Genomic DNA, 17563 nt, shown 5'->3' with positions numbered 1-17563 from the left:
TCTAGAATCTTTCTGAAGTGGAAATACTTATTGGTAACAGACAATTTCATTTTCATAATATGCTGTATATGATAGCCTACCCTGTTAATCTGTATAAGAGATGTCAAGGCTCTGTATATTCAAATTCCACAGTGGATTCTTCCATGTCATAACCTCCTTGGGTGAAATTTATTTGTCATGTGAATAGTATTTTTTTTTTTCATTTCACTTTCAAATCCAAATAGTATTAGTCAACTGTAAAGTGAGTAAGTGGAAAAACCTCATTACCCTAATAACGCAATGTATGTGCAGAATATGGTGGCTGGCTTGACTGTGATTTCCGAAGTGGAGGCTGGCTTGACCACAGTCAGGTGGGGCCCGGGTTCCCTGCTCCTTTCAGTATCAGCCTCCTGGAGCCACAGTTGATCCTCCTGGATAAACAAAAACAACAACCAAAACAGCTGTGCATCAACAAGTGATGCTCTCAAGTTGTTGATGTAGTTACAGATGATAGTGGTTATGTGTGGACATGTGTGACCTCACCTTGCAGAGACAGGGGGCAGGGCGATGATGCGAGGCCGCATGGTGAGCACCAGCTCCCCCAGGAAGGCCTCAATCATCAGGTTCTGGAGGGTGTTCAACAGAACCTCCTCCGCCAGGTCACTGACCTCTGGGAGCCTGGGGGGGGGGGGGGGCGGAGGGAGGGACCTTCATTCACCAGGTTCTCCAGTCACAGTCATATACTTCATCGGATTATTTGTATCACTGATGCTCAGCCCAGTGTCCATCTAACTTAGAAAACATATCCACCCAGGCTACCAGCACCAGCTGACCTTCGTATGGTCTCCAGGACATCCAGCTGCTGGATCTGGGGCTGGTGTGGAGGCTCCTGGTTGTTGGACCTGCTCATGGAGGACTGTAGCTGCTCTGTCCCCCCTGGCCCACCCAGGCTACTCCCCAGCAGCAGCTGAGGAGGAGGGGGGCCCGGGGGAGGGAGGGGGTAGGTGAAGGAGGGTGTGGGGGTAGGGTTCTGTCTCAGCTGGGTGAAGTAGGGGACAGGCTCAGACACCCCGCTGACCAGGGACTGGTGGAAGAAGGGGTCGTCCAGGAGATTCCTGGAGAGAGAGAAAGGTGGGTGAGAGGGAGGCTGTAGAGAGGTGAGGGTGTTGGTTACTAACCAATGGTTAGGATGGCAGTGAGGATGTGGCTACCTGAGAATGGAGGTGAGGGCGTGGGTGATGACCTCTCTCTCAGGCCCGTGGCTGAGGAGGGGCAGGCTGCTGGGGCCTGAACAGGTAGCATTAGGCTGGGACGACCTGGAGGTGACAGAATGTCAAAGTTCACACTCACAACTGAAGACCATGTATACGGGTTCAAGAGCCAAGATAGTGACCCCAGATGGCAAGAGTGAGGAGTTTGACATCCTGGCGGGGGTGCTGCAAGGGGACACAGTTGCCCCCTTCCTCTTCATCATAGTCCTGGACTACTCAGGCAGGCCATCAGTGGTCAGGAGCAGGAACTCTGCCTCACTATAACTCCTAGGAGGTCGAGACCACACCCCGCTGTAGTCCTAAAGGACCTGGACTGCTTCAGCCTGCTCTACAACCACATGGAGCATGCACAAGAGCTCAATGTGCGAAGTCAATGCCGGGAAAACCGAGGTTACCACCTATAACATCCTCCCAGACCATCCACCTCTAACAACAACAGGAGACACTGCTCTGAAGGAAGTCAACGACTTCAAGTACCCGGGCTCATGGGTGAACTCGTCCGAGCAAGACCTTAAAGCAGGGGTCTCAAACTCCCGGCCCATGGGCCATTTGCGGCCCGCCACACCCCTCCATCCGGCCTGGGACATGATGTCAGAAATATAATGTAATCCGGCCCGCAAAATAATTTATTGTACACGGCGCTGGCAGGCAGGCCTACAATGCAAAATTCAAGTCGCTCAAACATGGGGCGAAATGCTGTTATTGTGTGCAGCACGCGAAGTGAATGCTGCATACAGTCACAGGTGCAATCAATGCGCACGCGACTATGAACTATGAACAGAATGCAGCTCGCCACCGAGAGGCTGTTTTCATGATTAACTAACGTTAGGAACACAGACAGTTTCAAGAAAGATGGACATTGCAGTATTTTTTGTGGAGTTCAATGGAAATGCTACCTGCCTGATATGCAAGAACAAAGTCACTGTTTTAAAAGGAATGATAATGTCAAGAGCTATTCATTACTAAACATGGAGAACAGTGTCATAGGGAGACGAGAGGAAAAAACGAGTCACACAGTTGAGAGGGCTAATGTATCAGTCTTTCAAGATAAGTGTCAAGCAAGAAATAAGAGTAGTAGCCTACAAATGTATTCAAGTGTCTGGCGAGAAATAGAAACAAACTTGAACTTTAATAAATGCAAGTACAGGTCCAGGGCAGGCTTACAGTAGTGAGGCATCTTGCAGCTAAAACATTATTAAGTAAAAATGTAGGCTATTCAAAATAAAATAAAAGTAGGCTATTCAAGATAAAATAAAAGTAAGGAAAAAAGATTTGCACTAACTTAAAATATATTAAAATGTTTAGAAAACGGTTTGAATTTACTGTATATGATGAACATGTTAGTTATGGAATAGTCTTGCAATATTTAGAGACTGACTTGTGAGTCTAGTTATGGAAATGAAAAATGACATTTTCTGAAATATTGCACATTCTTATAGTTATTAGTACTTGAAGTTGACATTGAAGTGGCCCTCCTATGAGTTGACGATACCAGCAGTGGCCCCAAGCCAATTTGAGTTTGAGACCCCTGCCTTAAAGTGAGGAAGGCGCTTGCATGGAAGGCTCTACATCTATATGGCTGTGAATGCTGGACCCAGAAGCCCACCCTGCAGAAGTCCCTAGAAGGGTGGTAGACCAGAATGCTACATACAGTACGAAACATCAACCAGAACAAGCATGTTACCAACAAGTATCTGTATGGGGGGTCACCAAGGATGAGTGAGAACATAGCAGCCAGGAGAATGAGGCTGGCTGGTCACTGCCAGAAACACTTGGAGCTGTGGGAACCAACACACGGGTATCGAACACGAGGGCGTCTCACACTTTCGTACGTGAACGTACTAAAAGAAGATGCAGGGGCAAGTGTGGAAAGCACTGGCGAGCTAGTCAGATGCATGCAGGTCGGGACAACTGGAAATGCCGAAGGCGGGCTTGTCCAAGGATGACAAGAAAGAGAGAGAAGGCTAAACCATTTCATCATACGCTAAATCAGATGCATCTCAAATATTTGAAGGTGGAACACGTTTTTTTCATTGTCTTACTAATGCACTGTACCTGTAGACGTGGTGTTTGCTGAGCTGAGAGGGGAAGAAAGTCTGGAACTCCAGGAGGGCGTGTGAGCGGGCAGTCACGCCCAGGTGCAGCAGGGCGGGGCGGGGGGCCTCAGGGCGCCTCCACACCTGGGAAGCCTCTCTCTGTGCCCGCCTCTCTGCCCGGGAGGGCCTGGCACACACCCCTCCTACTAGAGCACTGCTGCTGCTGGCACGGATCGGGGGAAGGGTCTGGACAGGCCAACGGAGAGACAGAGGAAGAGAAGAGAAGGCCATACTAATACTTAGTGAATGTTGGGACATAAAGATGACTAGATATGAAGCAGAATAAAACAGTATGCAACAATGTACAGTATGAAAGTGAGATCACCTTGTATTTCCTCACTGCTGGGCCAGATCTCAGTGGAGCTGGTAAAAAGTCCTGAACCTGACATACGATAATGTTAGGACAGCTTTACAATTAGATGAAAAAAAACTTAATTACTTAATCTTTATATAAGCTCATATTTTCAACTGAAGGAGTTTCCAACCAGAGTGTTGTCGTCCAGCTGAGTGTGTGTGTGGCTCTGGGGTTGGCTGGCCTCCTGCAGGTCCTTCTCAGTGAAGGTAAACTCATTCTTCTGCCTTTCTCTCTCCTCCTCCCACTGCTGCAAAGCATGATGGTACTGGACCAGAGCTTCTTCCAGGGTCACCTGATGATAACATTGTAGTTTTACATTTATGAACCATTCACAGGGAATCGATTCAATGTGTGTGTTTGTGTGCATGTGTGTGTACTGACCTGACAGATGAGGTCTAGTTGGTAGAAGCTGGGGCTGCCGTAGGTCTGCAGGGTGAGGATACACAGAGCACTCTCTCCTGGAGACAGAGAGCCATTCTCTGGATGGATCTGTACCGCCTGCACACACACACACACAGACACACACACACACACACAAACTCACAGTCACATACACTATCACACTTTAACAAACAAACAGACACACACACACACACACACACCCGTACCTGCTGGTTGACCTGTTGGGCCAGGTTCCAGGTGTAATGGACTGTGTCGGTGTGGGAGACGTTAGTGAGGAAGAGGATACGAGTGGTCCTAGAACACACTGGGATGTCCCCTAGAGACACCCTCTCCTCTGACAGGAACACCACCTGTGTGCCCATACACACACACACACACACACACACAAACACGGGCACACACACACACACAAACACGGGCACACACAAAGAACCAACCCTTTGATGAGTGTACTGTAGTAATGATGAAATAAAAAACGTGACTACATCAAAACCAAACCAATACATTTCACACAGGGATAGGTGTGACTCACCTGGTCAGGTAAGGGCACCCTTTGGGTGCTGGGCACAGACAGGTGGGTATCGTGGATGTGTAGAGGAGCAGACTCTCCCAGGGCCCGGTTATCAAACCCACAACCTTCAAATGTCACCAGCACAGAGTCTCCATTCAGGACATGGATGGGGATGTCCACCTGAATTCACACAGGATAAACTCCCAGGTTAATCTAGAAAGGCTGTCTCTGTATGGACTCCTTTCCCGATTAACTATGCAGTCTTTTTTGTCTTTTCTCTTATGTTGTTGTAATTTTCCTTCTCTCTCTTTTTAGTTATGGCCTGCTGTTAAGCTCACACCCTGTCTTGTTATGATGTTTTTAGAGAAGGGCTGTACAAGCCTATCTAGGGTTTCTTACCTCTCCCACACATATATTTCTCCTTATCTGTACTTTATCTTCACTTGTATTTATATGTGCAAACAAATACAACTAAAACTAATCTAAGTAGTACTGATCACATCAAAGATAAACAGAATAGATGGATGGATCTATATACCAAATCGCGTGTTCCCTTCTATATGTCTGTTCCCATTCAGGCCCCAGCAAGGTAAAGAGAAGGTGTTAGGAGGGATGAAGGGTGAGGATGAGGTTGGGGAAGTAGGGGTGAGGAGGGTCCAAACTCACACTATATGTCTTGGCCTCCAGGGGGGAGAGGACCCACTCCAACAGGGCGGTCCTCCCAGGCTGCACCTCTCCCTGGGGGTTGTGACACTGCAGGACGGGATGGCCAAAGTTATCAGCAGTCAGCTGCTCCAGAGGCTCTGTGTTCACCTGGTACCTCACAGAGACCGCCCCTCCATTGTACAGCTCATACACCTGGGGGAGGGGGGGGCAGTGTCATATTCTAGACATGACATCCATCCATCCATTCATCTTTCCATCCCCCCATTCCCTCACTGATGAATGGGTGAGGAGGAGTATGTTGGAGAATGTTAGAGCTGATCAGAAAGGTCTGCTCTGGAGGTCTGACCTGTTTGGGGGGGTTGAAGCCTCCGATGGCCACAGGGGAGAAGAGGTGCTTGCTGGAGGTGAAGTGGATGTAGTGTCTGTCTCTCTCCACTGTCACTCCCATGAAGTTCAACTACAGCCAACACGGCAGACCATTGTCAACTGTGTCTACACACTTTTAATTCCACCCACACAGACATTGTATATATAATATATCATAACTGATGTGATCAAAGAGCACTAGGCAGTCTCACCAGGATCTCTCTGCCATGGGACAGCTTGAATAGGACAGGCAGGCGATCAGTACCAGCAAATTTATGCCTGAGGAAAGACAGAACATAATTTTCACAAGAGCAGCTGTACATTAACCTAAGCAATAGTTGAACTTCATGGGAGTGACAAACTGACCTGTAGCTGAGCTCTACTGCCCTCTGCTGGCCAGGCAGCAGTGTGCCAGTGCGTGGGCTGACGTTGAACAGCTTGTTGTCCTGTACCTTCATCTGCTGCAGCTCCATAGAGGTGAACTCCCCAGTCTCAGCCCAGTACTCCAGCTCTAGCTGCTGGTCCTCTGGGAACAGAAAGGACCTGGGAAGAGAGGAGAACCTTACCTCCTATAACACTTCTACCTAGGTAGGTTCCAGGATTACCAGACAGAAAAGTAGAACCGGCAGTATTCCTCACCAATCCACAGGGATGCCACCTGTGTTTTCAAACATCAGCAGCACACATGAGGGGTCAGAGCCTAGTGGCGCTGCACTGAAGTTAAAATCCAACATGGTCGACGTGAAGATGGATGGACAGCGTCGCACACTGCAGGGTGAATGAATAGCTTGTCATTGTGAACGTATAATACCACTGCTTAGCTTCATGTGTTAAAATGTAAAATAAAAACTCATTATATTAGTGGATGGCAGCTGGTCCTCCCTCACTGACCTGTGTCTGGTGGGCACAGGATAGGTGAGCTTGAGGGGAGCCGGGTCTCGACCCAGGTGTTCGTTGAGGGCATCCAGGGAGAACAGGCTCCACAGCTGCAGCTTACTGAGCCCCTCAACACTGCCACTGCTGCGCACGTCACTCACCTCCAGGGTGGGGAACACCCCTTCCCCACACACCTTGCACACTTCCTGGGCCTCCGACAACACACAACCTGGGGGGGTATGGAGGGAGGAAGAGAGAGAAGTGGAGGGTAGGTATCAGGGTGAAGAAAATATGACAGGGAAAGGGTGGATCAGGATCACATCTTCAAATCCACCTACCGGTGGAGCTGAGGGTCTGGTAGCTGATTGTCCAGGAGTACTGGGTCCGTCTGGCAGGCCGCACCGTGGCTCGTACCAGAAGTGTGGACCGGGCTGCTATGGTACCCTTCACCAGGTCCAGCTCCAGGGCTAGAGAATGAAGGAAAAAAGGTAGCAATCTTGACAAACCACACCTTCTTCTTCTTCTTTGTATGGCTCGGTTATTGCTTCCTCTCCCCCCAGGCTCGGGGCTATCCTTTTACCACCTCGAGCCTGGGTGAGGGGGTCCAGGCACACCTCCAGGAGCCATGTCACCGTTTCGTCATCCACAACCGTCAGGCCACAAATTCCGTTGGATGTCCGATATATTGGACAGTCCTGAATGACGTGGGAAGGGGAAGGACTGACGGCCAGGATGAAATCACGGAGTCTGGAGATGTTTGCCTCCCATTCCGCATGCCAGGTGTAGTCCACCCATCCTGTCTCGCTGACAATAAGATCTCTGCATTGCTGCAGGAGATCCCGTGTGGCAGGCACAAAAAGGTGTCTCAACGCAAGGTCGTCTGTGTAGGCATACTTTCTGCAGACTGTGTTTGGCAGGTCGTAGGAGTAGATCTTATAAAGGAGGGGGGCCAGGACATCCCTGTGGGACGATGTTCTTAAGGCGTCACAACCTGCTTCGCTGTCCGCTACCGGTGGTGAGGGTAAAGCTGCGGTTTCGGACTAGGTCCATGATCATGCTGACCATGTGCCTGTCCGGCAGCAGGCGGAGCAGCTTGCAGGTGAGGCCGCGGTGCCATACGGTGTCGTAAGTAGCCGTCAGGTCTATAAAGACGGCTCCGGCCTTCTTTTTGGCCGAAAAACTGTCCTCGATGTCTTGAGCCATTGAAGTGACTTGATCTACGGTCAATCTCCCACGTCGGAACCCGGCCTGCTCCTGTGAGAGCAGCGGGTCGATGATTGGTTCGACGCTGGCGTAGTTGAAACGCTCGAGGATCTTGAAGGGGATATATAACAGAGAGATGGGCCGATAACTCTAGGGGCTTGTTCGGCTTAGGGATCGCGACAACTAAGGCTCTTCTCCAGATTTTGGGGATCTTGAGTTGGCGCAAGCAGGAAGAGAGGAACGCTCTTAACCAGGACTTCAAGGCAGGCGCGGCATGGAGTATAAGCTCCGGACAGATAAAATCAGGCCCTGGACCTTTCCCTGGCTTTACATGCTGGAGGGCAGCAGCAAACTCCTCCGGTGTGAATTCACCGTAGATGTTACCGCCGCTTGGAGTTGTGGCCTTCCAGAGGTCAGACACTTCTTTTGCCACGAGACATGACGATTCGCGGTCTTTGCCCTCGTACTGCATGTCCCACGATGCAATTTTGTTTGCAGAGATGGGGCAGTGACAGGACGAGTGTCTAGACCTACAGTACCAGTGAGGTTGTTAAGGATGCTCCATTCCTTGCGGCTGGAGTGTGAGAAGTAGATGGAGTTAATGGCCTCCCAGCACATTTGTCTCCTTCGGCTGAGTCTTGACAGCTGGGCTGAAGCAAGCCTGTCTGACTCAGTTTCTAGGGGGGCCCGGAGGAAGGCACAGTAGAGACTCTCGCATTCCACATCCCAGCACGGTTTGTAGCTGTTGCGACGTCCACGTGGGATGGATTTTTGGGCCGCTTTCACCAGTATGCCGCAGAGTTATACGCCTCGTCTACGTTGTTGGTGTTAGGTGGTGGGAGGCACCTCGCGGATATATGGGTAAGGAGGCGGTAGCGTTTCCAGTGGCCTTTCGGAAGTTCCATCGCTTCGCCAGCTCGCTTGGGACGAGGTCCACGAGTTTGGGCATGGTTATCAGCAATTGTCGATGTTGGGACCACGGGACCTGTCCTAGCGCGCGTCTATCAGGGAGCCGGTTATCAACGCCGACACTCGCAAATGCCAAGTCACGATTCATCCCAGTTTTCCAGCAACCTGAGACAAAGCTGGCTGCGCCCATAGGATTGTACAACAGGGCCAGGCTGTTGTTAGCTGCGCAAGCAGACAGGTTTTTTCCGTCGGATGTATTGGTGCTGTATCCCCAATCCTCATGCTGGCAATTAAAGTTGCCAGCATAGAGACAGGGGTGGGGGAAGACTGGGAGATACGCTGCCGTGATTCACGAGGGCAGAGGCTTGTAGACGTTGACGATTTTGAAGCCAGCAACGTCCACGCACAACCACTCAATCTCTGAGCCAGTCGGGGATTGGTCGATGAGAGTCCAGTTCAACCTTTGATGGACGAATGTAGCAAGGCCATGTTCCTGCTTAGGATAGAGTCCACACACTGTAGCTCCCATTTAGATCATTTTATGGACAAAAAATAAATGTGACGTTTCGAGCGACAACGCTCTTCCTCAGACAACTGAATAAACATAGAGACACCAACTTTTATATGGTATCTGAGGGTCACATGACCCTAATGGGATAGACAATTAACCCCTTTTTCTTTAAACAGGTGAAACCCATTGTGCTAAGTATCAGGGTCACCTGACTCCTGGTACAGTTCACTCAGTTCACGTTGTCGGTCGAATTTATTTTTTGTCCATAAAATGATCTAAATGGGAGCTACAGTGTGCGGACTCTTACTTTCTTTGGTACATATATTTATTATTTAGTCCAGCACCTGCCTTATTAATTGTTTTGGGATGTGCGCGACCCACTTCTGACCTGCTTAGGATAGACCCAGCTAGAGCAAAATAACTAGCTTATCTGCTGTTGCGCAGGGGGTCTCCTGGAGGAGGATGACGAGGGCCTTGGTGGTGCAGGCCACACCTAAAAAACTAGAAATCAGCCACACCTAAAAAGCCACTGTAAGGTTAGCAATCTAGAGGTGTACCATTGTGTTCTGTTTGAGTGTTCTGGGTCGTTCCAAAGTTCAGCAGGTCCTGTTGTACAGTCAGAGAGAAGCTGACAGAACAGGGCCCATTGTTGACTAGGGGGACCTCGAAGGACCTGCAGCCCCCCACCAACACCTCCCCTAGTTTCAGCACTGGACTCCCTGCCTGGGGTGAGAAACACAGGTTATTACACACACGCGCGCGCGCGCGCACGCACGCACGCACGCACGCACGCACGCACACACGCACGCACGCACACACACACACACGCACACACACACACACACACACACACACACACACACACACACACACACACACACAGCTCTTCCCTTTACCTGTATAGAGCCCTTGGAGGCCATGCCTACAACTTTGAGAGGGAGGCGAGACTTCCTACAATCAGGCATCTGGGTTGGCCAGAAGGTGAGGTTGGGCTTGAGGTTGTACACCATCTCCTCCACTGGGGTGAAGGACCACATCTGGACCTACATTGAAGAAATACCACAGCATCAGAGATCAATTTAGATCTACAGAATCATCAACCATGATCTGAATCACTGTTTTTGTGTCTCACCGAGCTCTCGTTGGGCTGCAGGACCTCTGAGTCCGGTTCTACGGAGATGATCCGCTGGTCAGGTCCAGAGATCCTCCACTGGAAGTGCAGAGGCAGCCGGCTGAGGTTCCTAATGTGGTAGAACCGCTGGGAACAGGAGCCCAATGGGGTGGGTTTGAAAAACAGACTGCCGTCTCCCTCTAGACACACCCGCAGCTTTTCCACCGTGCTCACCACGGTAAGCTCCTACACACACACACACACACACACACACACACACACACACACACACACACACACACACACACACACACACACACACACACACACACACACACACACACACACACACACACACACACACAATGTTACATTGTCATCATCTTGTGTGTACTGTATGTAACAATGTGATTGCCAACTAGGTACTTATGTAACTGACTGATCCCTAATGTCTGACAGCATTGTTAGTGTTTTCCTTTATACTGTATTTATTAACATAAATAAATTATTCAAATGCGTGCATACCTGTGTGTGGTTGGGGTCGGCGTTGAGGTGCAGAGTGAGGGGCAGCTCTGGGGCGTTGTCCTCAGAGGGGGTGGTCTTGAGTGTGAGGATGTAGTGCTGTCCAGGCTGGACCAGGCTGCAGGTGGGGACCACACACACAGACGGGCTCTGTCCCGGGTCCAGGCTGAAGGTCAGGGGAAGGTCACCAGTGTTCTGAAGCAGCACCGTCCGGTAGGACTTCACACTCAGGGCAGGGAACACCTGAAGAAGAAGAGACAACACACACACACAGACACAACTGGCATTATGGACACTTCCCAATGCAATACAGACCTGAAGCAGTTGTGGAGATTATAGACAGTCTTCTCAGTATACCAGTTGAGATCTGGGGTTGCATTTCAGTGCTTATTCTCACCACTTGCGGGTGCTGCAGGGAGAGGCGAGGGATGAAGTGCTCTCTGCCGAGCTGGAAAGAATGACCTATGACCCTGACAGTCACACACCAGGGGGGGCACAGGGTGCGGTCATCCACCTGATGGTGATCACGCAACACCTAGGGAGACAGGTGACAGGTCTTCTTTTTTTGTCTATAACGATCAAAGAGCTGTTTCATACGGAATCAATGCAGTAGTGTATTAATCTCTATTGTTTCAACTGCTGAATTTTCCCATCACAAGAAACTGACTCACTGGACTCACTCTCCCAGCATGCACCTTACCTTGTAAAGAGCGAAGCACTCCAGCTGGGCACCATGAAAGGTGTTGTTTTGCTGGGGTTTGTAGGTCACCCTGAATGAGGTGGACTTCAGAGGTCCCAGGTCACATGACGAGGGTGTGACAGAGAAGGGTGAGTCTGCAGCAGGGGTCCACATCAGGCTAGAATCACATAGAATAGCACCTCAGTCTTCTACTCTATTAAATGGAATTGATCAGTTTTCCCTTTGGTGTGATTGTGATTAAGTGCCTTGGCTCCATGGCAGGGTGCAGTACCTGAGCTTGCCCTTGGTGTGATTGGTGATGGAGACAGGCAGGGAGGTGGAGCCAGGGTGGAACTGCAGTTCAGGGGGCTCCAAGGTCACATGACTGCTGGACCCCTCTCCACTTCCTCCTTCATGACCTTTGCCCCCTGAGCAGCTCTGATAATACTCCTCCATAGGACTCCGCTTTGCCAGGGAACCGGCTGGCACTGCCACACTACCTGGCTCTGGCCCTTCAGGGTCCCTGGCTGGGTCCTGGAGATGAGGCAGAGGGCTGGTTTTCTTTATTAGGGGATCAACAATACAAACTTACATACAGTACAGTGCTTTTTTCAACCGTCCACCATTCTCAGTCTTTTCCCAGTGTCAATAGTCCCTTTCTCTTTGTGGAAGTCCTTTTTGTTGTACTAAAGTCATTTCAGCCCCATGCACCGAGAGGGCTGGTTTTCATAATGTTCGTATCACAACAAATACGCCTTTTGCCATGACCTAATGCCCATTTGGGCCCAAGGCAAGTTAACACCTGCCCATGACACATACCTCCTGTAGGATCAGTGCTCCCTGCCGGTCCACCTGAATCTTGTCCTCTGCCAGCATGGCACACAGCAGGTCTGGGGGGTACCAGGTGAGCCCATGGGCCAGGTGCTGCTGGAACAGGTCCAGGTGTCTGGGCCGAAGGATGGCAGGCTTCAGCTGCTCAGAGTGACAGGTGCCAATCAGGTCCAGGAACAGAGGCTCCTGGTCACAGAGGAACGCAGGACGGTAATATCACTCACTGTTCTCATAACTAGCAGAGTTCATGAGAGATAACTAGCAGAGATAACAGATGGTGATTATAGGTCATCATAAATGATGAATATTTTATTATATTCCCATGATTATTCCCATGGTTGAAGCTGAACGTGTAGAGAGAGGGTCACAACCCCTCAGTAATGTGACGCTGGCCCTGACCCTGTGCAGCAGCAGACAGGCCACCCTCCTATGATGGGCGATGGGGTGGCGTGGGCGGAAGCGCAGCCTCAGGGTCACATGGCTGCGGGGTGGCAGAGCTCCCCATGCTGGCTGAAGGGAGAACACACTGTGCCCCGCCCCATCTAGGTCAAACTGGTAGTGTGCCTCCACAGGGGAAGAGTTAATCAAATCCACTGTATGCAGAGACTCCTCCTCTTCCTCGACACAGCCAAAGTCCAGTACAGAAGAGGACAGAGACACCTGCGGACCTGCGGGGTAAAGGACAGGTCAAGGGTCAAGAGTCACTGCTGAATTGGTGAGGTCCCTAGCTGCCCAGGTACAATACCAGTGAGGAGCCTACCAATACAGGTGCCAATGAGTTTGAGCAGGGTCTTGCTGAGAGCCCCAGGGCAGGTGAGGGAAAGGTATTCCACACTGGTGCTGTCCACACTCAGAGGGGAGAAGGACACAGGTACTTTGATGGCTGACCGTGCTGCCACCACCCCTTTCTCTATATCCCACCGGAACACTGACTCAGACAGAGACGGACGCCTTAACCTGGACAGGCTGAAGGACGCACTCACCTGGGGAGGGAAGGAGAAACAGAAAGGATGAAATGAGAGAAATAGGACATTGAGGTCTATCGAAAACACGTTTATGAGCTCAGACCACAGTCAGAGTGAGGGCTCACTGAGGAGTCGTTGAGGATCTCAAAGTGCTTCTCCACAGAGGCTCTGACGGCAACACTCCCAAACTCCAGCACCTTACAGCCCTCCTCCTGGCCTGGGGCACTGATCTGCAGGAACGGGTACTTAGCTGGGGAACACACACACACAGTCGTTCAGGTCTTTTTAGGCATATCATTTAATGTCAGGCCTATAGAGGTGTTTTATATATGCTTATATATAGTATTTTATAAAATATCCTATTGTACTTTTTACTTTCTGAGGTGCCTGCAGAACTGGGGTATGAGCACACAGGGATACTTGTGAACTTCTACCGCAGTATCATTGAAAGTGTCCTGACTGGAGGCATCACAGCCTGGTACGGCAACACCACTGCCCACGACATGAATGCCATCCATGGGTGGTGGTGAAGACAGGCAGAACATCATCGGAGTGGAGCTCCCAGCCAATGAGGATCTCTACAATCAACGCTGCCACAGGAAGGCCATCTCCATTACAAAAGACACCAACCACCCCAGCTGTCACCTGTTCATACCATCTTGCTAGAGAGATGGAAGATGGCTAAGCATCATGACCGTGAAAGAGAGGTTCCACAACAGCTTCTTTCCTGACACAGAAGACCCCCCTTGGACAGAGCCCCCCCCCCCACCACCACCCTCATGATCCATTACCCCCATCCCCCTGGTCTGGACCCCCCGCGGCTGTTCTGTTCACTATTCTATTCTGGATGGAATAAGTAGATGAGGGTCCATTTGATAGACTACAGATAGTAAATTGCCAGAATGGTAACCTTATAATGTCTAGTTGCGTAGCTACAGTTGGAACTGGAATGAGGAATTGATTAGTGCTGATAAGATATCGTAAGGACAAGCGATAACAAGAATTCCAATGTACCTGGTTATATATAGCAAAATAAAAAAGTGACATACGACTGCTCATGGAGCCGAAGTCAGCCTTCGGGAGGTAAACAACACAAATTGGTAGAATAGAAATACAATTATTTGGGGATACTTGGGGAATAGACGTAATACTTTTGGGGAATAGGAAGAACTATTAATTTGGGATAAGGTGATTTAGTCGTTTTATTTTATCTTATGCTTCAAGGCACTTCATTTTAAAATGTTTATCTTACTTGATTTATTTTTATTGTTATATCTTATATTACATTAGTCATTTACTGATACTTTTATCCAAAGCGACTAACAATAATTGCATTTAACGTAGGAAAAGCCAATGCTTTCCAGAACTCACAAGTGCATCTCCTTTCTGAATCAAGTGACTAAGAGCATAATCTACAGTAGTGCTGAAGGCAAAGTGCAAGAATAGCAATCTAAAATACAATAGGTTCTTAAGAGGAAGGATCGTTGTCATATTTCTTGAAGAGATGAGATTAGATGAGATTTGAGAAGAGATGAGATGAGATTTCTGGCACTTCATTCCACCACTGCAGGGCCAGGACAGAGAAGATCTGTGACCATGTCGATCGACCGCAGGGGCCTCGGAGTGACGGAGCAACCAGTCACCCCAAGGTAGCAGAGCGTAGATGTCGGGAGGGGGTATAGGGTTTGACCATGGCCTGGAGGTAGGAGGGGGCTGTTCCTTTCATTGCCCTGTAGGCTATGAAGACTATGAATGTAGTGCCAGAGTTTTAAACTGGATGCGAGCCGCTACAGGGAGCCAGTGTAGGGAACAGAGAAGGGAAGTTGTGTGGGAGAACTTGAGGTGGTTGAACACCAGTTGGGCAGCAGCTTTCTGGAAAAGTTCCAGGGGTTTAATGGCTGACGCCGGGGCCCCAGCAAGGAGGGAGTTGCAATAGTCCAGGCGGGAGATGACAAGGGCCTTGATGAGCACCTGCGCCGTTTCGTCAGTGAGGAAAGGGTAAATCCTCCTGATGTTGTAGATCTTACTTTTTAAACTTATTTTATTGTGTTTTAACTCCCATCTTATTTTCCATGTTTTTATGTGGAATACTCTGCATGTAATGTCCTTGTTGTAAAGCACTTTGAGCTACATTTCTGTATGAAAGGTGCTATACAAATAAAGTTGATTATTATTATTAGAGATATAAACAACACAGATTCCAGTTCTGTGGTCCAGTGTACAAGCAGAGCACTGGGGCATGCATGGCATGTGGCATGAGTGAAGTGCGCATATTGAAAATTCCGGGCTGCCCAATGAATGATGGATTGATAGGGACACTCATGCTGATACTCACACAGGCCCTGCAAGAGCACAGTGCAGCTGCTCTCTCCCTCGTCCCCGAAGGCACAGCTGGCCTCCCTCTGGTACACCAGCGCCTCCTCTGGCTGGAAGACCACGGTGACGCAGCATTCCTGACCCGGTCTGAGAACCCCTCTGTCTGGGGACAGCTGGAACGGAGGGGCCACCTCCCACTGGAAGCCTGTCTCCAGCTTACTGTCGGAGAGAGACACACAGACACATATAAGCATGCACGCACAGCAGCGAATAAACACAGTTAATAAACCACAGGTCAATAAACCATTTGTTATCCTACATGTGACGATAAGACTCCACACCAGCCCCAGCAGTAACTATTTGTGTTATTACCTGGCATTCCGGAACAGGAAGGTAGTCCGAGATGAATGCTGGACAGCGCAGGGTGCCAGAAAGACAGACTCTGGCATCTCCAGGGCATGGTGAGGGATGGTAGCGCGCAGGCACACCTGGAACGATCCATCCTTACTCTGGAACTCTATAGTGTCCTGATACTCACACTGCCTCAGACAAGAAGACAAGACCATGAACACATATGAATTAAACAGACGGGAAACAGACAGCCCACATCAATATGTACATGTAGGATCATATTTCCCTCATTGCCAACATTACACTGAGGATCTTAGTGCCACAAAGCTCTCCACTGCATGGCCCTCTAGTGGACAGAGAGAGCTGAGCATTGTTACCCTGTCGAGGGGGCGGAACGTGATGGGCAGGCAGAAGGAGGTCCCTGGACTCAAAATGATGATTTGAGGAAACAGGGTGGTGAAGAACTTTGACACAGGAGGCCTGAGGAACACGGAGACAGTTTGATTAGCTCTGTGCCTCAGTGGTGGTCAGAAGGGCACGGATAAGCATCCATCCTGATGCCCCTGACATGGGCAAAATGCCAGCCTGTTACTTCATTGGTAATGGAAAAGAGCTTGTCATATGAGTGTCATGGGTTCGACCGCCAGTGTCGCTACCTAACTTACCTGAAGCGCAGCTTCTGCAGTTTGCTGTGGACATTCTTCAGAAGTAAGGTCTTCGTGAACTCCCCACCCAGCTCCCAGTCCTCCCAAAGGAGATCTGTCCAGGTCTCCACCCCAAGGAAGCAGCTCCTCTGAGAGGACGCCTTCCTCTGGAGCTCCCCAGACCGCTGGAGCACTGGGGCCCCCTGTAGGACAAACACCAACACACCATTCAATACTGGGTTTGATAAACTAATGTTATGCTATCCTCGCCATGGAACATTTAAAGGCTAGCTACTTCTGTATGTATCTACATACTAGAGGATGAACCACCATACAGTACACAACATTCACCAAGAAAAGCTGCAAGTTTGACGACTGTGTACCTTTGCACCTTTACCACATGTGGTTGTCCAGTGAGTTTCAGCCAACATGTCTGAGGACGCAGAGGGAATAGACAGACAGAAAGACAGGGGGACAGAAGACAGGAGAGAGACACAGGAGACACGAAGACAGAAGAGGGACAGCGGACAGACCATGGTGTCGGGTGAATGTTTTTTACGTGAACTCTCTCGCTAGTCCTAACATCATTAGTAGTGCGGCTACTGTATTAGCTGCTATACTACTACCTATACTATGTCTAGCTAATCCAATAAATAATATCCTTACCTCATTAAAATTCAAAACGATAGAATAAGACCAGTGTAAACATTTATGCAGATCTGATGTAGTTACGCTCCAGCGTTTGTTTCTATCTCCATAGTAACGACGGCAAGCGAAAAGGGACCATTACTAATGGTTCATTCGTTTATAACTGGGAGGTGGCAAATTGCGACTTGCTACTAGGAATGATTAAATAAAACGCTGCATGAACTCGCACTTCCTCGTCGCAAATTCGGATATGTTTCTCAGCCTCCAGTTGCCGGCTGATGTCAATATCATATCATCGTATCATTCGCTATAGCTCGAATGCACACAGGTCGGAGGTAGGTATTTTGCCAC

General features: G+C 49.6%; 1 protein-coding gene across 1 annotated transcript; it reads right to left on the bottom strand.

Moving 5' to 3' along the window:
- Positions 1–346: 346 nt before the first annotated feature.
- cfap65 (cilia and flagella associated protein 65) lies at positions 347–16995 on the bottom strand (the record flags this gene model as incomplete). The annotated part of the gene is made up of 33 exons (XM_084442900.1): positions 347–410; positions 523–657; positions 813–1094; positions 1191–1295; positions 3306–3532; positions 3672–3722; positions 3832–3993; positions 4083–4199; positions 4322–4453; positions 4636–4794; positions 5281–5472; positions 5627–5737; positions 5859–5925; positions 6013–6189; positions 6286–6414; positions 6538–6751; positions 6861–6989; positions 9703–9868; positions 10042–10188; positions 10278–10502; positions 10782–11021; positions 11176–11313; positions 11479–11635; positions 11750–11939; positions 12273–12474; positions 12688–12956; positions 13049–13271; positions 13379–13503; positions 15589–15788; positions 15942–16108; positions 16298–16400; positions 16586–16767; positions 16948–16995. The coding sequence occupies 33 exons, from the start codon at positions 16993–16995 to the stop codon at positions 347–349; spliced, it is 5235 nt and encodes a 1744-aa protein (XP_084299026.1).
- Positions 16996–17563: the final 568 nt, after the last annotated feature.

The sequence above is a fragment of the Borostomias antarcticus genome, assembly GCF_949987555.1.
Source record: "Borostomias antarcticus genome assembly, chromosome: 9".
In the NCBI taxonomy this organism is placed as follows: Eukaryota; Metazoa; Chordata; class Actinopteri; order Stomiiformes; family Stomiidae; genus Borostomias; species Borostomias antarcticus.
Note: the sequence above shows the minus strand (reverse complement) of the source record. Positions and strands in the feature narration are given on the sequence as shown.